The sequence below is a fragment of the Toxorhynchites rutilus genome, chromosome 3 (genome assembly GCF_029784135.1).
Source record: "Toxorhynchites rutilus septentrionalis strain SRP chromosome 3, ASM2978413v1, whole genome shotgun sequence".
NCBI lineage: Eukaryota > Metazoa > Arthropoda > Insecta > Diptera > Culicidae > Toxorhynchites > Toxorhynchites rutilus.
This window is the reverse complement of record NC_073746.1, coordinates 200,794,046-200,817,462: the sequence shown is the minus strand read 5'-3', so window position 1 is coordinate 200,817,462 and position 23,417 is coordinate 200,794,046. Positions and strand designations below refer to the sequence as shown.

Genomic DNA, 23,417 nt, shown 5'->3' with positions numbered 1-23,417 from the left:
GATGGATTCAGATCCATTCTGTTGATTTCGCAGCATTCAGCGAAAAGATCAAGTTGCTTTTGTAAGAATACTGCATCGTTTAAGCAATTTACGGGAGTGAATAGCTTAAAATGGTCAGCATATGTGAGTTTATGACACTTCACGCAAGAGTTAACATCGTTCAGATACAGTAGGAAGATGTAAGGACCAAGGTGGCTTCCTTGATGGACGCCTAGAGGTACTCTAAAAGGAGATGATACAGTGTCACCGATTTTTACTGACATAATGCGGTCTGTCAAGTAAGAATTCAACCAGCTCAATAAAGAACCGTGAAATCCCAGACGTTAAAGTTTGGCGACCGCGATAGAATGATTTATCTTGTCGAACTCAGCCGAGAAATTCGTATACACTGAGTGAAATTGCAGACATGATTGTATAGAGCTATTTTATTCTTTATTATAGAGACTTTCAGCCGTAGGCTGGTTCATCTTTTTTTATGTGACAAAACGAAGAAAGGTCCTGATGGGGCCATCCCAAGCGTCAGGGCCGTCCGTTAGCATGTTGTGTTATTTTTTTTCGTTCTTGTTGTCCTTGTACATGCCTGCAACTGGTATTATATAATTTCCGATCTTTGTCCTTCATTGGTCGTATTCATTGGCGTCAACTGTTGCATTTGGCGAGATGGTATTCCGCCCCGCGATTTTCGCAGATCGTCGAAGAGAATTTATTTTAAGGATATCAGGTAACGTCCGCACTGGGGGGGCTCCGACTACCCAGGGCTACGTCTGTCTGTTTTAAATACTAACACTGGTTAGGATTATAGCTCGGAGTGTTTGTTGACCGTTACGTGGTAGTCATTAGATAAAGATAAACGTAAACAAAAATAAATATTGTATTTATTTAAGACACGACATTGACATATATATATATATATATATATATATATATATATATATATATATATATATATATATATATATATATATATATATATATATATATATATATATATATATATATATATATATATATATATATATATATATATATATATATATATATATATATATATATATATATATATATATATATATATATATATATATATATCTTACATTTGAACGAGAACCGATGATTCGATTTTTGTTTATTATATATATATACGCCAATATATATGGTTCATTTTGAAAATGATGATTCGCACAACCGAATAAAATTTACAAAATTATTCCCATTAAGCTTTCTATCGTTAGAACAATGAAATTATTAGGATCATTTTCAATCGCACTCAAGTTTTCTTCGTAGATGCGTAGATATTAGACTTGGGAATGAGTTTTCTTTCTTTTTTCAAGGACGTCATTTATTTCAACAATTAAAATTACTAAAGCACCATCTCATCTGTCTGACTTGAAATTGCTACCGCTAGATTGAAAAGTTCGCTTAAAAAGAACTCTAGCAAATACTCTCTGAAAACATTTTGTTCTTCAATGTACGTTCAAGTATTTTAGTTCCATTTATTTGTCATTTCTGAAAAAAATTACATTCACCATTATTCATCTCGATGGAGCAACAATCTATCAGCGAACAATACGTTTCAGTAGCTCTTTTGTTTTATAGATGCTAGAACCCTTATCCCTGACCTTGAAATCAATGTTAATGTCTCTAACGACATATTTAAAAAAAAAAAAAATTAAACTATTCCCATTCCCAGTTATTTGAAGTGTTAGCACTATTCACATGCTGTTATGTAGTCTAGTCTTAGCATACACACATTTGGAATCTAGTGAATTAACAATGAAGCTATAACATTTTCATATAAGCTTTTTTTTACATTTCTATTTTATCAAAATTTTACTGCTGGTATACCTCATAGCAGACGGATTGGACTTAAACAACCGGAAAAAAATCGATGCGTATCCATACTGATATTTAAGGTATTATTAGATTTTAGTATTTTTAATTAAAACTATCGACGAGAGTTCAAGTGAGTGGACGCGTTTTTTAAATCAGATTGTATATTCCTACGCGATTATAGGGTGAAAAAAAAGTTGTAGCAAGAAAGTGAGATTCCAACTATATATACCAAAGTATGAATATTTTATATAGCCGACGTTATTTAGAATATTGAAACGTGATTGAATATTATCAAATCACATATATCATCTCGAGATTACTAATGTTTAATCAGTCGACACGGTAGACACAAATGAATCTGAGAGATTGCAGTTACTCCCAAAATGTACAGTTCACAGAACAATCTGATCAACCCTAAACCGGTATACTGGGAGTATTTACACTCCAGACGATAACAAAATATAACAACTTGCGTTGAGGACGCCTTCTTCTGATCTATTTTTGATCATTTCTCTTGGAATTTAAGCATAACGATTATACCAACAATGTAAAGTGTGCTACACATCCAACGTCCCGTCACTGTAAAGTCAGCGTATAGGAATGAAACACCAAATATTTGCCCATGATAATCGTACGGTCGCATTCCCATAGGGGCTGAACACATACCACGTGGACAACTTATAAAATTATCTATTGGGAATTTCTCTTGAAAATTTGGATTAAAGTAGTTTGGAGTGTATTGTTTACACTGTATTTTTATCTCTGTCAGTTTTTCGAAAATTGGAAAAAAATTGGAAACCCGAATAGCAACGTCGTGAATTGATTTCATCGCAAGCACCTGGAAAATCCTCAACTCTCTCATCGGGACATTGGAAAACAACTCGGAATCGTGGAGTCAACGGTGAGTCGTATGATTAAACGTTACTACGAAACTCTGAGCATCGAACGGAAGGATGAATGAGGGAATGGTGATTAGGATCACAAGCGTGTCGTGGAAGCGAATAAGCGGAGTCCCAATGCTTCGATCAGGGATGTGGCCAAACAGTTGAATCTGTCCAAGTCTTTCGTTCAGAGAGCCAAGGACCGGGAAGGACTGTATACGTACAATGTGCAGAAGGCTCCAAATCGTGACGAACGGCAAAATACGTTCGGAAAGCCAAGGGCTCGTAAACTGTACACCCAGATGCTGACGAAGCCTCATCGTCTCATCATGGATGATCTACCTCAAGGAATGTCTAGAGAATCGTCTGCTTCCTCTGTTGAAGTAAAACGAGGGCCATACGATCTTCTGACCGGATCTAGCTTCGTGCAACTACTCAAAGGACTACTCACTACTTCTCACTTTCGTACCCAAGGACATGAACCATCCACCCTTCCATCACACCGGAACTAAGGTCCTTCGGAAAATACTGGGCCATCACGAAGCAGTCACTACGGAAGCATCCCAAGGAGGTCGAATCTGGGGAAGACATGAAGAAAAAGTGGGTTTCCGTTAAGAAAAAGCTGCAGCCAGATGTTGTACGGAACCTTATGAGTGGGATTAAGCGTAAGGTGCGAGCATACGGCTATGGTATTGAAGTTGAATGAAATAAATAAGCCAAAAGCTTATTAACGGGTGTTCAATGAAAAATGAGAATTTCTTCAGCAAATTATTCTTGTACACTGGGGCACTGAGGGAGCCGAAAAAATCCTCCATCGGACAGTACTGAGGAAACTTGGTCGGGTTCCTTGAGGTACACCAACGTCTTCTCGGCGTAATGGGAAAACGCCTTGTCTGGCCAGAAGACGTACTTCCCAGCAGAATAACGCTCCTCTTAGAACGGAACCAAAACCTTCTCCAGGCTCTTCTCCTGGTAGACTTTCTGGTTGATGGCAAATCCGCTCGGCTTGTGAAACCAGGGCTTTGAAATCCCTTTGTCGGAGATTGTAATATACCGCATAACTTTATTCTCAAACTTATGCATGTATTTGTACTTCACCCGGGGGTATGGACACCTTGTCGCTGGTATGGTATCGGTCATTACCGGGAATGTGGTACTTTGACAACGGAAAATAATTCTCGTCGTCCAGCACGAACGCCGTCGCGCGATCATTCTTCGTCATCCACCGGCACTGAGATTTCACGGTAGCTATCTGCTCGTCCGTGTACTTTGGGGACCTAGTCTCCTTCCGACCGATGATGCCCTCCTGCTTGAGGGTACTGTGGATGTAGGAATGGGAGTAGCAGAATTTTCAGCCGGCGTCACGCTGATTCGTACCGTCCTTGTTGTCGAACAGATTTTTCAGAGATTCCTTCTCCTTTTTCGTCATGATCTTCGCCGGACGGCCACAAACAGTGCTTACCGGCATATTTTCGTCCCGAAAATGGTCTATTGTAAACTTTTTTCCTTGACTTTCACGCGTTTCGAAGAACCGTACTACGCGCTCGCGGAGTGCTCGTTTCGACGCCATCTCTGATCTAACTGACAGCACTCGAGCGAAAAGAAATGAGCAACCCGTTTCTAGGGAGCCTAAAGAACAATTCTCTCGGCGAGAAAAATAAAATACGCTCTTCACTGTTTTCACACAAAGGTATTGAAATAATTCTCATTCTCATTTGAAAAGAATTGGTCAACTAGGTAATTTTCTACAACTTTTTTTTCCGTGATGCAGTTTGATGTGGGACACCCTCTAGCACTTAGAATATACCAAGTTATACGATTCAATGTTGGCTGGATTACCACCGAGGAATTCTGAAAAATTCATGAAATCTCATACCAGGCAAAAACATTCATAATCGATAAAAAAGCAGGGGTGGCTACAGCTCCGATGTCTATTAGTTACTCCAATTTCATTTGCATTGGTTTCAAACTCTTGAGGGACTTCAACGCTCACTACCCAAACCAGGGGATGCAAAAACTAAGGTGAGGCGATCGATTGTTTGGATCTTTGTTCCTGAACGACAGTCCAGCCGTCGCCACGTGTTGGCAACTAGTCTTGGTAGGTAGACTGTGGAGGATCAAAGCAGATGAGATCTATATTTCGAAAAACTATGACTATGTGAACATTGACAAAATTGTACATATTGTGTTGTTTTTGTCCATCTCCTGCATATCCGAATTAATCAATTTGAGATTCATGCATATTTACTGGCACACCTGGCACAACGTAGTAAAAAACGTTTTGCATCGTCATTCTTGATTGATTGATTTTTTATTGTAGAGTTCTTGAATTAATAGTAAATAGTAATTGAAAGAATTTCAATATATTGTTGCAACAATCTAGAGAGATATAGTTTTTCATGAAACATGTATTAAGTAGCTCGATAGAACAGGAACGTTACTATAAAATCTTTTTCTTGCAACAAATGTCACCCTAAAAAGCTAACACCAACAATAGCAGGCTTTGGAAAAGAATTGAGCTCACCCTTAACACGAAATTTTCTGTCAAACTTTCAATGACACTCCAAAGCAAGATGCTGAACTATAGGTGTTTCGTTCTTGACACTTTTAGGACATGACGTGAGACGAGTAGCGAGACGTAACTTTCAGAATTATTTACTTTTTGTTTGGGTGTGTGGTTATGATTTCAATGTCAACTCGCTAAGGAAAATAACTGAAGGAAAAAATAAACAAATATATATTCGTGAAAGATAGTGCACAACCTCCTTTTGCTCTAGCCAATTACTTGTAATGGCCCTTTCTGGATCTCCTTACCAGTATATGCACATCATTCTCCTCCTCCCTGAGCGAAATCACTGGAGCCATAATCAGCGTTATTTTTTGTCACCATCGCCGTAAGCTGATAGTACTCTTTTCCCCGCCGATGGGAGCCACACAGAAGTACATTTTGCTTGGAAAGAAAGGCGAAAAGATATACTAGAAACATCCTTCTGCACTGTTATGATTCGACAATAAAGCGCGAGCAGCTATTTTGCCAACGAATGCATTTGTCACCAAAAGATACGATTTGTTTTGTAAACAAATTTGTTTTTTCACGAGCAATGGCCGAACAGCAATTTTGACATTGCGGTCCACCTATAGTACAACACCTTGCTCCAAAGGAGGTCTATTCTGATTTATTTCTTTAATTTCAAACGTCTACGACCTCATGGTTGTGCAGACTGATTAAAGGGACTTAATTCTATTTGTTGTTTCACCAAGCAGTGGACTGTATTTTGCTGCGATCATGTTTGTGCGTGTTCGAACCAAACTTTTCCACAGCCGCCCATGCGGCTGACACGCAAGGTCAACGAATATGGCAATCTCAACCAAAGTAGCAGTTATGCTACTTAGGAGAGAATGCGTTTCCACGGAAATGATTCCGAGCGGCCCAGTGCCGCGTGCGATGCGAAGCAAATGGAAAATTCCATTCGCTTCTTTGGTCCTGTTAAGGACCAATCCAAAACCAAAAACTATACCACGGACCGAATGAGGGATTAATCGGTTGGTAGCAAATAAGTCACTTAATCCTTTGTACACATTTTATTTACACCAAATTTACAAGATAAAATATTATCACTTTCTTTTTAGCTTCTTGCTTCCCAATGTTTTATCACGCGAAATAAACTTCTTTGCTTAGCGGCGGTTGAAACTCAAGTCCCTTTCTCCCTGCACGCAGTGCAGGATGTTGTCACTCGCAATGCACTCTCCCCACGGGTGGGGCGTATGTTGGTGTGTGTATCCTCGCGATCGTCCTTTTGTTGTCTTCCTTCCACCACCTTCCTGTCGCTCGTAAATTCAGTGCTCTGCGCTGAGCGGTGGACTGAACACTATTCTTGTATACTAATCTACTAATATTGAAATCAAACAGTTCAGATACATCGTTGAAGACGCGGCAGTAAACGTCTGACGGATTGCTTTGTCCATATGTGATACGATGACTAGGCATCGCCAGGATTCGATAATGACGTAGCTGTCGGGATGGTTTTTTTTTTTTTAAAGAGGTGAGGAACGCTCTACCAGCCTTACCTGGGAAGGGTTAACCCAGATGTCGAGTGGGGATCGCACCCACAAAAACCAAGCCCTCTACTCGTTGCCTTATTCCCCCTGGGACCACATCTAGGCGACTACTTCAGGGGGCGGCTGTGCTCATGCACTTCTCGAGTTTTCAACGCTAACTTGCGTTGTCCTTCTCTTTTTCTCAATATTTTTTTCTTTCCATTCGTTATTAATTCCACTGCACTGATGTCCTCTTAGCAGGCATTTTGAATTTACCCGTCGAGACGTGAACCGATTAGGAATTGCCCTCCAACTTGACGCGCAACCCGTCACAGCCACCCTCGCGGGGTTTCTCACCTGTCGAGACGTGAACCGATTAGGAAGCGCCCTCCAACTTGACGCGCGCCCCGTCACAGTCACCCTCGCAGGATTTCTCTTCCCAACGGAGCGCCGATTAGGCAGTGCCCTCCATCCTGACGCGCACTCCGTCACAGCTACTCTCGTGGGGTATTCACCATTTTGATCGTGGCTTCATCCTTGATGCTCGTTCCTTCGAAATGTTCGCGGTGTCCTCCATCCAGGCCACGATCAGGCGTTGTCAGGCAGGCCTTTTGCTGTTCTCCGCGGCAGTATCCGTTTACCTGTCGAGACGTGCACCGATTAGGAAGCGCCCTCCAACTTGACGCGCGCCCCGTCACAGTCACCCTCGCAGGATTTCTCTTCCCATCGGAGCGCCGATTAGGTAGTGCCCTTCAACATGACGCGCACTCCATCACAGCAGCTCTCGTGGGGTATACACCAGTTTGAAGACGCCCTCCTTGACACTCACTCCGTCGTAGTTATTAAATCGGCATCCGTTTACCTGTCAAGACGTGCACCGATTAGGAAGCGCCCTCCAACTTGACGCGCGCCCCGTCACAGTCACCCTCGCAGGATTTCTCTTCCCAGCGGAGAGCCGATTAGGTGGTGCCCTCCAACACAACGCGCACCCCGTCACAGCTACTCTCGTGAGGTACCATCTCTTGCAACAGCCGTCGCCGTTGTTCACCTTTCACCGTCGGACGTTGTCAGCACTTTGGTCAGCCCTCCACCTTCGCTGCAGCTCCGACATGATTTGTGTGATTGCACTGCTCACGGCATTCCAGATCATCTCGTCGCGACACATCTCCTCCACAATATTCCCGACATGAAGTGCAGGCAGCCCCTCGCGCCTTTCGGTGAACCTGGGACAGACAAAAACGACGTGCTCCGGTGTTTCCTCCATATCTCCACACTCCGGACAGAGGGGTGAAACTGCGTGCCCGAACCGGTGTAGATATTGCCTGAAACAGCCATGCCCAGACAGAAACTGCGTCAAGTAAAAGTTAACTTCACCGTGTTTCCTGTTCAACCAGGTCGAAAGTACCGGTATCAGCCTGTACGTCCATCTACCATTTTCTGCCGTATCCCATTCATACTGCCATTTGTCCAACGACTCCGCTCTCATCAATTTCCGGATACCTCTGCTTTCCCGTCGCTTGTAGCACTCGCTATCTTCCGCCAGAGTGATGCAGATGGGAATCATTCCAGCGATTACACACACAGCTTCTGTCGAAATGGTCCTATAAGCACTTACGACTCGCATGGCCATGAGTCGGAATGTGCTGTTCAGCTTCCTCCGATTTAGCTGTCGGGATGGTGCGTGTAGACTAACGTTCATGAGTAAATAGCTGCAGTCAATAAGTCGAGAATAAGAACCAAAAACCGAGAATGTGGCACCAATCATCGACTTTTCTGGATTTTCATTCCAATGAGTGCACAGCGCTGTTCATAGGGTAGTAGGTTGGTGGGATCATTCCAGGGCAGACCATGTAGAGCATACCTTACTAAGCGTTTCCGAACACGTTCAATGCGTTGAATATGTACAGCGTTATATGGGGCACGGACATGTATTGCGTATTCCAAGATGCTGCGGACAAATGCACATTACAACGACTTCATAGCGTAAATGCCATCGAAATGAGTTGTGTTGCGTCTCAGAAATCCAACCATCGCGTTCCCTCTTGAATTTGTGACCGATACGTGCTTGAGGTGCTTGCTGTCAAGGAGAACTTCAGCTTGCTGTCAAAGGAGAATCTAACAGATCGTTAACGAATAACACAAAAATCAGAAGGCCAAGAATGCTTCCTTGTGGTACGCCAGGGGGAATCGTAAATTCACTGGGTTTAGCACCGTGGATTTAACAAAAGCTTTGCGGGATGATAAGTACGAGGTTAACAGGTTTATGATCCAGGATGGTAAGCCAAGACAATTCATTTTCAGAATAGCAAGGTGGTGGGTACTTTATCAAAAGCTTTGGAGAAATCGATGTAAACAGCATCAACTTGTTGCCGTTTCTCGCCACTGTTGATCAGCATGCCATAAGGTTCGTGGTTGTTGCACGTGTTTAGTTAGCCGAAGCCGTGTTGGTATTCCGAAATCACAGGCTGTACAATTGAATACAGTGCACCATGAAGTAAACTCTCGAGCCACTTTGTTAAGCAGTTCAAAACAGATATCGGGCGGTAGTTTTCGACATTTTGAAAGTTGCCTTTCTTGTGGACGATAACTCCTGTCCACAAGAAAGGCAGCTTCCAATCCTCAGGAAAGATAAACTCGCGCAGAGATTGGTTGTAAACTATTGAAACCGGTCTGGCGAGCATCGCTGCACAGTTATTGATAAAGACCGGAGAAATAAGATCAGGACCAGGTCCTTTCATTATATCCGCTGAACTGAGTGCTTTATGAACATAATCTTCATCAAACGCAAGGATTGGGAAACGGATATTATCAGATGACAGACTGGCGTGTTGGTTGAGGTGAATTGCTTTCATACATGTTTTGAAACAAAAACGGCAAGGAGATGGGCAGAAGATTGTGGCAAATCGGAGTTACTGGATAGAAAGATAGAGTTTGTCCGGTATCCGTGTCGAGTTCTTCTGGTTTCGTACGAAACTCCAGAAAGATAACGAATTTTGTTTGAATGTGCTCTGAAGAGTATTTATGTACTTGGAGAAACTTTCAAGCGGCAGGTTTTTGTATTTTTTCTCGGCCTCATGTAGTTCTCTTCTGCATATTGGGTTTTTGTTATGAACAGAGCTTGGAAGCATTGAGATTGTTAAGTAATATTGAACATAGATTTTTATCAGTGTAACGCGGTTATTTTGCTTGGCGATGCTGCTGTCATTCAGTCGACGTCCAACAAATTTACAACTGTGTTCATTCATATTCATTCCGTGCTATCTGAGCTTCCATTAAAGTTCGAGTCATGAGAATTCATCCAAATTTATTCATTGCCATTGAATTGTCAGGAATGTTGTGACTGTTCATTTTCAATATCCCGATAAGTGTGTGATTTTCTCATTGAGACAGTGCTTTGCTTATTCAGTTATTTTCGAGGTTACTCCGGAATGACAACGCAAATCGGTGGTGCAAGCGGAAATTCCAAAAAAGATTCACTAAGGGTTAAGGATTTCATAGGCTTGGACGGCGAGGAAGCATTCTGAAAAATCGATTCGAGTAGCGAATTCAAACTTCGTCAGCCAGAGTTGGATGTTAGCATTTTTCTCCGCATTCCTAAAACACAGTTTGACCCGTCTGCGAAAAAAAGATGGGTGGGTAATGTCGGGGACATAACCGGAGTGACGTAGGACTATACAAAGGGGACAGCTTTTGCTAAATATATATTTTAAATATATTGTTTTATTTTCTTCTCCTACGTGAATACCTACCTATCTACCTGAAAAATGGATTAGTTTTCTGTTTACTCTTTATGAACATGTTGGGGGTTCTGAAAAGAACCTTTGGTGTTGTGTTTTTGCTTTTTTTTTATACAAACTTTCTCAATTTTTTCTCACTATCTCATAGTTGATTCTTGATTTTTTTCTGAAGGCTTTGTACTTATTAAATGTTCAACGCCGGGCATCTTTTGGCGTATGCACATATCGTACAATCAAAATGATGGCTGTGATAGGGAATGCATAGGTGGTCATCAGCGCGCGTTTTGTACTTTAGCGGTACACGCTCACAGGATAGAGACAAATCGGCAGACTCAGTCAAAGGGTCGAGTCCAACGAGACGAACGAATGAGCGTTAAAAGGCAGCGATGGCAAAAAAATACATTCATTACGATTTGTTCGCTCGTTGGATTCACATGCAGTCTAAAATGGGTCCTTTTCAGGATCACAAAATTATCTTCAATCTAAAGAGTTTATTGTTTTGTTATCACTCGATGTCCCCATCTTGTTCGGCTAAACCTTTCTGTTTAGCGATTGCGTTTGCCACTCGCCACAGCTTTCACAGTTGGAAAATTTCTTCCCATCCAACTTGTGACATGTTGTACAGTAAATTACATTTAATGCGACGTGCCGAAGCACCACTCAGTGTCGCATTGGAGGCGATATTAACCTGTAATTGAACATTTGCGATGACAGTGGTACAGTGTCGACTTTCAATATGGGGTCATAATTTGGACCCCGAACTCTATGTTTAAAAAAATGTCCAACTAAATATGTCGCATTACAGGTCCGTCCAATTAGCTAAATGTCGAGATAAGTGTAAATTACTGTACTTGCAATCTAGAAGCAATTTAAGAATTGGTGAAAATCAATAAGCTCAGAACAACTGCCAAATTCACATACTCATCATATCCTGGCAAACAAATTATGAAAAAATCAATTTGTGTTTTATTATTATTTTGGATATTGTTTTAGAAAGCATTGAACTGTATTTCCTAAACTCTTTTTTGGAAGGTTTAATGGCCCTGAAAAGCGCCTTGTTTGATGGAATGGTTCCAATTTAGAAAACTTAGTACTCGTGGTTTTGAAAAAAACCATTTCGAACGCCCTCGATGCCGCCTTGTTCTGGTTTTGCCAGCAAAGCAGATTGTATAAAGAACAAACTTTTTTCTTCTGCTACCTGCTGCCGTTTTGCGATTGCGTTTGCCACTCGCCACTCGCTGCAACTGCCTGTTGTTGTCTTGATGTGTTCTGTTCTGAATGCGGGTTTTCTTATCGTCGCGAGCAGCTTTACCAGCCAACTCGATCACTTCGGCGGCCGAAACTATATATCTAGGTGGACTGGTGCACTGGTACTAACGCGCTCGGCCTAGCTACCCTTGCTGAGCAATTGGCGGATACACCTACGGAGAACTGCACACCTGCACGGTTCGAGTGGGACTTTGCCTTTCCCTTAACTTGTCCTCCTTTGTTACGTCCACGATGCCGATGCCGTACAACCGCACGGGTTTACGGTTTGAAAGAAAATAAGATTTTTTTTTGTGATCCGCGTGTTTTATACTCTAGCGGTTTTATACTCTAGCCGTGCCGAAGCGCCACTCAGTGTTGCATTGGAGGCGATTTTAACCTGTAATTGAACATTTGCGATGACAGTGGTACAGTGTCGACTTTCAATGTGGGGTCATAATTTGGATCTCTATGTTTTCAAAAATGTCCAACTAAATAAGTCGCATTACATGTCCGTACAATTAGCTAAATGTCGAACTAATTGTAAATTACTGTACTTTCAATCTGGAAACAATTTAAGAATTGGTGAAAATTGAAAAATTGAAAGTCCCCAACTATCAATAAGCTCAGAACAACTTCCAAATTCACATACTCATCATATCCTGGCAAACGAATTATGTAAAAATCAATTTGTGTTTTATTATTATTTTGGATATTATTTTAGAAAGCATTGAACTGTATTTCGTAAACTCTTTTTGAAAGGTTTAATGGCCCTGATAAGCGCCGTGTTTTATGGAATGGTTCCAATTTAGAAAACTTAGTACTCGTGGTTTTGAAAAAAACCATTTCGAACGCCCTCGATGCCGCCTTGTTCTGGATTTGCCACCAAAGCAGATTGTATAAAGAACAAACTTTCTTCTTCTGCTACCTGCTGCCGTTTTGCGATTGCGTTTGCCATTCGCCACTCGCTGCAATTGCCTGTTGTCTTGATGTCCACCGAACCGAATGTGTTCTGTTCCGAATGCGGGTTTTCTTATCGTCGCGAGCAACTTTGCCAGCTAACTCGATCACTTCGCCTTTCCCTTCACTTTTCCTCCTTTACCATGTCCAGACATGACTGCTTGGATTGGTTTGTTGATGTGTTGTGATGCGAACCGATGTGGTGTACGGTTTGAATGAGAATGATCGTTACGGAAGGAAGGAAGGTATTGTATTATAGAGACTTTAAACTTTTGCAGTTCATTCGTCTCTAGCCTTGAGAAAGGCCCTTTGAAAACTCTACTCTATTCTACTCCAGCGCTACCACCTCCGCCCTCTTGCCTTGAGAAAGGCACTCGATCCCTCGCCGTCCAGCCCGTTCAGCAACGATGTTGTCCAGTCGGTGTCCACACAAAGAAATGATCGTTACGGCAGCGGAGCGGGGATTTTTAAGATGACTGGCTGGCTCAAGAATTACGCATGTGTGAGACTGCGACGAATGTTTCGTTCATTTTTTTCTTTTCCCTTTCCAATCGTGCTTCATTCTATTTCGCTGCTGCTCTGGTTGCCCGTTTTGGTCGGTACGATTTGAGGAGCACAAAATGGACCAATCAAAAATGGGCACATAGTGCATTTGAACAATGCTTGATATTTCACAATTATTCAATTATTTATCTTAGCACAACTTTCGGTCATCCAAGACGCGAATAAAATGTTTTTGAGCTGAGGCAATGGCTGCTTCCCAGAGCCCCCCAAAATGAGAGCCTCTCGGTGGGTTGAAATGCCAACGTATTCCCTTGGCAGAAGACTCGGTGCATATAGCATGTTTGAATTCATCAGATCGCATCAATCGTCGAAGTTCGTTGGCGGCTCCGACGAAATTTTTACCGTTATCACTGTATACATCTGAACACAGTCCACGGCGAGAAACGAATCTGCGAAATGCTTGTAAAAATTTCGCTGTTGTAAGGTCAACGACCAATTCCAAATGGACAGCCTTTGTGCTGAAACACACAAATACTGCTACATATGCTTTCGGTGGCACATCACGACGATGACGGGGCTTGATATATATTGGCCCCCAGAAGTCTACGCCGACAGTTGAAAATGGCCTTGAAGCGGTTACTCGCTGAGATGGCAGCTCGGACATAAATTGTTGAATTAACCTTGGCTTTGCTCGAAAGCAGATAACGCACTTACGGACGGTATTGCGAGCAACGCTCCGTCCACCCAGTATCCAAAATCGCAGCCGAATAGTATTCGTCAGTAGTTGCACTGCTGCGTGGAGATATCGTTCGTGAAAACATATTACAAGTAATGTAGTGAATGCATGACTTCGTGGAAGCAATATTTGATGCTGAGAATCGAAAGACTGTGTGGAGCGACCTAGTCGTCCACCGATGCGAATAACTTCGTCGTTATAAATCTGCGGGTTAAACCAACGCAACCGTGATTTGCTTGAAACCATCTGTTTTTTCTGAAGCGATTTCCATTCCTCAGGAAAGCTTGCTTGCTGCACTAATCGGATGATAGTTAATTCTGCGTGACGTACTTCATTTGTTGTGAGAAATTTTGATTTCTCTCTTTCTGCCTTTGAAACCGAACTGTTTTTGATGAAACGTTGAGCGTACGACATTACTCGAAGCATTTTTTGATAATTGGAAAATCTAACAACATATTCCTCGATGAAAGGTTGAGTTATTGACGATGGTGCGGTGAATACAATTGACGTTTTCCTTATATCTTTTGACACATCCGAATCTTTTTGAATGTCAGGAACAAAAGTGGGCCACGAGTCAGTGGGTTGCTGAAGCCATGACGGACCCTTCCACCAGAGCTGACTTTGAAGTAATTTTGATGGCGAAAGCCCACGTGAAATAATGTCTGCTGGATTGTTGTGACCCGCCACGAAATTCCATTCACAATTTTCCGTGGCATGCTGAATCTTTGACACGCGGTTTGCCACGAACGTCGACCATGTGTTTGGTGTCGCCTTTAGATAACACAACACTGCGGTAGAATCTACCCAAAAGTACGCTTGAGCATCGATTCGTAACGACTTCATTACCTTCGTATATAGTTCGGCGGAAAGTAACGCTCCACAGAGCTCCAATCGGGGAATGCTTTGTAGTTTGAGCGGTGCCACTTTTGAACGTGAAGTCAATAAAGTGACCTTGATTTCGCCTGTTGAGTTCAATGACCGTACGTATACACACGAACCATACGCTGCTTCGGACGCATCCGAAAAGAAGTGGAGTTCAATACAGGTTGCATTCGGAAGTACTATTAGTCGTTCAATACGCAAATTGTTCAGTTGAGGAAGTTGTGTGTGATATGAAGTCCAACGAATTTTCATCGAATCGGGTACTTCTCGATCCCAATCGAGTGGCCTTCCATTTTCGTTTTTCAGGCCCCATAACGCTTGCATTACTATCTTCGCCGTCAGTACTACTGGACCAACTAAACCCAACGGGTCAAAGAGTTTCGCTATACATGAAAGAATGTTACGCTTTGTCAGCGGAATCGTGTTATCGAATGGTTTCTCTGGGATCACATATTTGAAATAGTCCGTGTGAGGCTCCCAGTGCAAGCCTAATGTCTTAATGCTTTGATTCTTGTCGAAATCCAGTGTCAGTAGTATAGCGTGATTTTCTTCAGGAAGATCGTCTAATACTGCCGGACAGTTGCTTGCCCACTTGCGAAGTTGCATGCCTGCCGATGCAAACATGGCTTCCATTTGTTTCCGAAGCTCTATTGCTTCGCCTATAGTCTTGGTACCAGTGATATGGTCGTCAACATAGAAGTCTTCATATGTTGACTTTGCTGCGAGTGGATAGTTTCCACGTTCGTCGTCGGCTAATTGTTTCAAAACTCGAGTCGCTAAATATGGTGCTGCTGCAGTGCCATACGTAATGGTTTTTAGTTCATAAATCATTAGTGGGTTTTCGGGTGATGACCGCCAAAATATTCGTTGAAGTGGAGTATCTTCGTAATGAACCCAAATCTGCCGGAACATTTTTGCTATATCTGCGATGAGCATAATCGGATGTAAGCGAGCGCGAAGAATAAGAGAGCGAAGCTCTTCTTGAATGACAGGTCCAACGAGCATTATTCCGTTTAATGACAAACCCTTTGCGCCATGGCAAGAGGCGTCGAATACAACGCGTACTTTTGTTGTGCTACTGCTTTCGCGGACAACAGGGTGATGTGGAAGCAAAAATGATAGTGTAGAAGCTGACTGTGATTCGTCGATAGGCTCCATGTGACCAAGCGAAATGTATTCTTCCATAAAAGCGCGGTACTCGACAGCAAGTTTAGGATCGCGCTTCAAGCGATTCTCGAGGAGACGAAAACGGTGCAACGCAGTGCGACGATTATCGTCCAATTTGTTTAACAAATCCCGTTTAAGTGGAAGGCGTACGGTATATCGACCGTCAGGATTACGAACAATCGTCTCAGAAAAGTGTTTCTCACATAAGGATTCTTCTGGTGAGTAGGCTGGTGATGGATCATCTTCTATTGTCCAAAAACGTTCCATGCTGCGATGGATATCTACGGTGGTTGCCACATTGCAAGTTGGCACGTTATCTCTGTTATGCGTAAATGATGTTCTGCCCGATACGATCCAACCGAGAAGTGAATTCGTCAGGTTGGGAAGGGATTCACCCAATGTGATATGACCCTTAGTGTTGAATATCTCGAAAAATACTTCTGCTCCAATTACTACATCTATTGCACCTGAATCATAAAATGCCGAATCTGCCAACTGAATTCCTGGTGGAATTGCCCATCGGTAAGAATCGACCGAAACTGAAGGCAAGTCGACGGTCACTTTCGGAAGAACGTAAAACTCGATGACTGTAGAATAACTGGAAGCTCTAGACTTGAGTGTTGACTTGAACACATATCGAACATGGGTTTCTGCTTGACCAATGCCGGCGATTGGAAGATTTACCCTATTTCGACGTACTTTCATTCGCTGACTGATTCGTTCAGTAGCAAAGCAGCACTCGCTGCCTGAATCAAGTAATGCTCGAACTGTGTGATTCATACCGCTTTCATCCACTAAAATCACTATGGCCGTTGCCAATAGCACTTGTGATCTGGTTTTCTCGTAAGAAACACAACTTGTTACACTGGTGTGTGAAGTTGGTACAGAAGGAATTGTGGCAGTATTGCCTTTTGCATTCGTAGGTTGCTCTACGTGATTGCTTGATGTTGTATGTATGTTGCTGTTACCTATCTGTTGATTTGTGCACAAAATCGTGTGGTGCCGTTTGTGGCAATGACGACAACTGCTTTCTGAAGAACAGTCCTTTGCGCAGTGACCTTTCCGCAAACAGTTTCGGCAAAGCTGATTTTGACGAAGCACTCGTTCTTGTTCGTCCGGTTTCATCTTACTGAATATACTGCATTTGTAAATACTATGTTGTCCTTGACAAGCCAAACAATCGTGTGTATATTTCTGCGTGGTTCCCAAATTACCAGAACGCAGAAAATTTGGTTTTTTGTTAATGGGAGTGGGAGTGGGAGTCTCGACTTGTTTGTTAACGTTGACTGTTTGAAGAACGTTGACTCTCCGCTGTAGAAATTCGATAAGTTGTGTGAACCTTGTGACATTGTTTGATTCAGAAAACTCCTCCCAATCTCGCCTTGTTACGGTATCTAATCGAGAACTGAGCAAATGTATTAGCAGAACATCCCAGTGTTCAGTTTGCTCACCAAGTTGTTTTAATATTTTTACATTTGATTGAAATTTTCTAAGTAGTTTATATAGTTCGGAAGCTGATTCTCGTTTGATTGAAGGAAACTCGAACAACGATTGTACATATGTTCTCTTCAGACGTCTATCATTTTGGTAATGATCGATAAGCATTTGCCATGCTACAGGATATTGCTCGTTGCTGATTGGAATGGTCTGGATGAGCTTCAATGCCTCACCAGCCAATGACGAGCGCAGATAATAATACTTTTGTATCGTCGACAGGTTCTGTGCAGAATGGACCAATGATACGAATAGGTCATGAAAATTCAGCCACTGGTCGAATTCACCACTGAAAATTGGCAACTTCACGTCCGGTAGCTTCACTTGATTCATTTGACCGGGGTTGTCATGGAATCTACGCTGTTCCTCTATAGGGTTGTTCGACTTATTGTGTACAAGAAGCATTCCTTTGATGCGATAATACGAACTTTCAAATTCAGTGCGTTCTTTGAGGTACGACTCCAATAATTCTTCATCTTCTTCTAGCATCTCTAGATCGGTTTGAACCTTGTTGTAGTCTATCCAAATTTGCATGAGATTTTCCAGGCGTACGGGAATCTCAAGTGAATCTCGCTCAGCTTCATAATTTTCTACAAAAATTGATATAGCTGTGAACGATGCAAAAATGCTGCGTTTTCGGTTTCTCATTCCGCGTATCTTTCGCTCTGTTGACATGATGAAATTTCTCCAAAAAACTTTGCGTTCTAAAGTGATTGAGGTTATCTGCTATTGTCTGCTACGTCCGTAGATCTAGATGCACGTGTTGATGTGAAGATTCTTGGTACACGTTCTCGATGTTGGTCACATGAAAAATAAGACCCGGTAGAAAAGTCTCTAGGGTTATTTATGTTGGAATTACACTCACCTTTGTGAGGCAATAATAATGCCTTGTACTTCAATTGATTGTTGCTCAAAAGCTCAATGGTGGAATCGCCATTTTGTTTTGGGTCGATCACCAACGGTTTTTCTCTTATTTGTTTTTGCAATTGCCGCATGCAAATTGCCAGCGCTTCTCGGTTGATTCGCTCGATTGAACGATGGATGTTAAACCGGCTAGACGGATTCCACTCGACGTCTATCCGGTTCGAAGGACCATGTTCGACCACACAGCGGAGGAGTGGGACAACGTAACCGGGAATCTTTTTCGCTCAACTTCTTTGTAAAATACATACACTCGCGTATGCAACTTCGATATTCAAATTTTCTTTTTATTTCTAATTCGTTTTACATTAAATTTTCTGTGTTTAATTTTTTTCCACTAATCCAAACTCGCGTGGTACTCCGTTGAAGTGTCGACGCAGAAGAGACAGATTCTATCGCACGACGGGTCTATTTTACAGAAGACCGAATATGAGCGATGTTATTTTCGATGAAATGGTGTGGTGGTGTTTCCCTCTGAAGGTTGTCTCATATTTAGATGGGTTTTAATTTCAGCAGATAGGTGTCGCGAGGATAGGATTCGTGTATACGAACATATATATATATATATATATATATATATATATATATATATATATATATATATATATATATATATATATATATATATATATATATATATATATATATATATATATATATATATATATATATATATATATATATATATATATATATATATATATATATATATTAGGCTGTCAAAAAGTCCTGCTGTATTCATTGTATCGAGTCATACTATAGCTTGTTGGAAAGGTTTTGCGCGCTATAATGTAGTCCTTGACAGTGTTTTGTTTGGTTAAGTCGTTCGTGAGTTATAGTGTCGCAAATATGGAGCAAAATAAAGAAAAAATCCGACATATTTTACAGTACTACTATGACAAAGGCAAAAATGCATCTCAAGCTGCCTATAAAATTTGTGCAGTTTATGGACCCGATACAGTTTCCATTTCCACCGCACAACGATGGTTTCAACGTTTTCGTTCTGGTGTAGAGGTCGTCGAAGATGCGCCACGCTCCGGAAGGCCTGTCGTCGAAAATTGCGACAAAATCGCTGAATTAGCCGAGAAAGACCGGCATAGTAGCAACCGTATCCTCGGCCAAGAGCTGGGGATAAGTTATCAAACCGTTATTAACCATTTGAAGAAGCTTGGATTCACAAAGAAGCTCGATGTATGGGTGCCACACACGTTGACGCAAAAAACATTTTTGACCGTATCGACGCATGTGAATCGCTTATGAATCGCAACAAAATCGACCCGTTTCTGGCGATGAAAAGTGGGTCACTTACGACAACTTGAAGCGCAAACAGTCGTGGTCGAAGCCCGCTGAAGCGGCTCAGACGGTGGCCAAGCCCTCATTAACGGCCAGGAAGGTTCTGCTGTGTGTTTGGTGGGATTGTCAAGGAATAATCTATTATGAGCTGCTTCCCTATGGCCAAACGCTCAATTCGGACCTGTACTGCCAACAACTGGACCGCTTGAAGGTAGCACTCATAAAGAAGAGGACATCTTTGATAAACAGAGGCCGCATTGTCTTCCATCAGGACAACGCCAGGCCACACACTTCTTTGGTGACGCGCCAGAAGCTCCGGGAGCTCGGATGGGAGGTTCTTTTGCATCCGCCGTATAGTCCGGACCTTGCACCAAGTGACTACCACCTGTTTTTGTCCATGGCGAACGTGCTAGGTAGTCAGAAGTTAGCCACAAAAGAGGCCTGTGAAAATTGGCTATCCGAGTTTTTTTTGCCAATAAGGAAGCGAGCTTCTATAACAGGGGTATTATGAAGTTGGCATCTCGTTGGGAACAAGTCATCGAACAAAACGGCGCATATTTGACTTAAAACAGATGATTGTAACTAATTTTATGAACAAATGAAAATTTAAAAAAAATTGATAAACAGAGGCCGCATTGTCTTCCATCAGGACAACGCCAGGCCACACACTTCTTTGGTGACGCGCCAGAAGCTCCGGGAGCTCGGATGGGAGGTTCTTTTGCATCCGCCGTATAGTCCGGACCTTGCACCAAGTGACTACCACCTGTTTTTGTCCATGGCGAACGTGCTAGGTAGTCAGAAGTTAGCCACAAAAGAGGCCTGTGAAAATTGGCTATCCGAGTTTTTTTTGCCAATAAGGAAGCGAGCTTCTATAACAGGGGTATTATGAAGTTGGCATCTCGTTGGGAACAAGTCATCGAACAAAACGGCGCATATTTGACTTAAAACAGATGATTGTAACTAATTTTATGTTTTTAAATTTTCATTTGTATATGAGAGAGATAGAGAATATCTTTTGAATCATTTCGAGACATAATTTCAGCTCACGATTTTGTCACACACTTTGAAAAATTATGTATCCATCTCATAAGACTCATATTTTTATGCCGTAACAACTTCGGAGTGCGATGTATTGTATATATATATATATATATATATATATATATATATATATATATATATATATATATATATATATATATATATATATATATATATATATTATATTTATATATAGAGAGAGATTTCATTGACTGTGCCTGCTGTGATTGTGGGCCTGATTCTCGAATGCACTTCGAATTGGCGATCTAACGTACAAATCTACACCTAGGCAGCGCTGCGGTGAAAGTGATGATGGTTTTAAATTTTGCCATGTGAGTTTATGGAAGGTTTGTAGTTCTTTCCATAAATTACAATGTTATAATCATAAAAGATTATTTGATTGCGATGAGTTTGTAAGAAATTTAATTCTGCGCAATTTTATATATATCATTTTATTTATTTACCTCTTTGAGTAGTGAAAACTATAAAAATGTTGACAATGGTTGTATTAAAGAAGGAAATTCGAGAGCACAATCAAACACAAGTAGAAAAATGTACGATTCCTGCATGTGAGAACTACCTTGGAAAGCCCGGAAGTAAAATATACGTGATTTGTTTTTGAGTTTTAGGTTACATTAGCATCATTTTCTTAGTTCAAAAACAAAATCCAGATGTCTCACCGATCGTTTACGTTTTGCGTTAGATCGCCAATACACTTCACGGTGGAAACGGTATGAAACGCATTTGCGATGACAACGGTACGGTGTCGACATCTGGATGCGAGATTAGTTTCCCACTAAATTTATCATTATAATATCAAATTATCTTCAGATTAAATTTCCACTTTTCCACTCACATTGAATACCAGTTTGATACGAAGAAGTTAATTTTCATTAATTATTTTTTATTTGAAAAGTGCTCATTCTGCCTGAAAACTCATCATTATCTTCGACACTTCACTAACTCGTAAAACGTAGTTCAATGGCGTGCCGTTTATTTCGTTTCCACCGTGAAGTGTATTCGAGAATCAGGCCCTGTGAGTCTTGTGAGTTCATTTTCCGTATCCCGAATGTAATGGTGTAATGATCGAATGAGGTCTTGAATTTAACTGAAAAGATTGATGCGGAAGAGATATTTCCAAGCACTGGTTATGAAGAATTCGTTTTCTCGCTTTTCGCAGCCGATTGCGGAGATTCCGAAGCTGTGGAGTTCACCAGGGTTGATTGAAATTGCTAGAACGTCGGGCTTTCAACGGACACTGTTTCTCTAATTATTACGTTCAAATTTTCATAGAATATAGATACAACGTTGTCACCTGATGCATGGTCAAGTGTGCGGTCCCAGTCCAGAAAAGCAATTTTGTTATTTATAGTATGATAGTCGCAGCGGGAAAAATCATGCTCAGGATGATAAGAAGAGTCGTCTTCCATTTGGGAACGAAAATTGATAATTAAAGCCAACGGCTTATGGTAGTTGTCAACTTTGAGGGGCGCCGATGGGTAATCGACGAGACTTACGCGGTCAAGGTTGTTAACAAATGTCAAGTCAAGAAGCTTACCATTCACGTTCAATAGGTCGTTAATCTGATGCAACCCAGACGACAGTGTTGATTCTACTAATGCTAGTTCTGCATCAAAATCACAGGCAAGACGTGAAAGAAGCATGTCGCTAGTCTTAGTCCTTATTCCGCGAATATTAATATACGGTCAGCTGTGCATTATTTGCGCTGGACGACGGTATCGGATGACAACGTTGTCCATGATCAGCTCGATGAGCTTGGTTGGGGACTGTGATTTAATGACTCCCTCCATGGAAGGGGAGTTGCTGTGGTTGGTTCAACGTTGATGTTCCAGTATCGATAATTTGTGGAGCTTTAATTGATATCGCTTCATCCAATATATATTATATTGGCTTATAATTATCCATTATATGAAGGATATTCAGAAAGTAGCAGACGTTTATGACTAGAGCGATAAGGGGTGCCATCTTAGTGTCAAAACATTCCATAAGAATGAAGCTGTAGTAGCGGCTCTCTCTCTTATTTTTCACTGTGACTAGTTTAAATGCTCGCGTGTGGAGTGCGTTCAGTGATTATGGTTTTGCTGGTAGAAAATTACAAACCATCGTAAACTTTGTAAACTGTATGGGAAAGGAACAAGAAGTGAAAGCAGAGTGAGACAGAGGTGTATTAATTCCAAGAATGGCAGCACTAATTATCACGACGGCGGCTTACCACAGCTACAATAGGAATCTTTTGACACCAACATGGCGCCCCGCCTACTGCCCCGTTTGTCAAAAACGTCTGCTGCTTCCTTGATAGCCCTTATTGAAACTATTGACCTGAAAAAACACTGAACTTAGGATATCATTTTTTGAAATTATTTAGCACAATGTTGATTAAAAATCTAATTCGAGTGGGTACTGAATGATGCATGCCATATATTTTGATCTCGCTAAAACTCTTTTTAAAATTGGAATTCTTCTTTCTTCTATCCGAAAGCATAATTCATTCTAAGAACGCGTTCTAATTTATTCAATGCAACGAAAAATCAGCGCGTTTTATAGTATCGCTTTTATTGTTATTCATAATTTGCCGCACAAGATGGTCTCCTTTATCTGAGTTTTTTTTGAAGTATTTTATACAGCCAGTGCAATGTATTTTGTGTTCAAATATCTTACCCCATT

At 41.5% G+C, this 23,417-nt stretch overlaps 1 protein-coding gene across 4 annotated transcripts in view; it reads left to right on the top strand.

Annotated features, from left to right (window-relative positions):
- Positions 1 to 23,417, top strand: part of LOC129777649 (protein sex-lethal) — a 58,772-nt gene that overhangs the window by 33,450 nt on the left and 1,905 nt on the right. Inside the window, exon 6 of one of the 4 annotated variants that reach the window (XM_055784045.1) lies at positions 1,853 to 1,913. The exons of the other annotated variants lie outside the window; for them this stretch is intronic. Coding sequence (XP_055640020.1) covers positions 1,853 to 1,905 — 53 coding nt within the window. The 3' untranslated portion in view covers positions 1,906 to 1,913. The remainder of the gene's footprint in view (positions 1 to 1,852; positions 1,914 to 23,417) is intronic. 4 annotated transcript variants of the gene reach the window in all.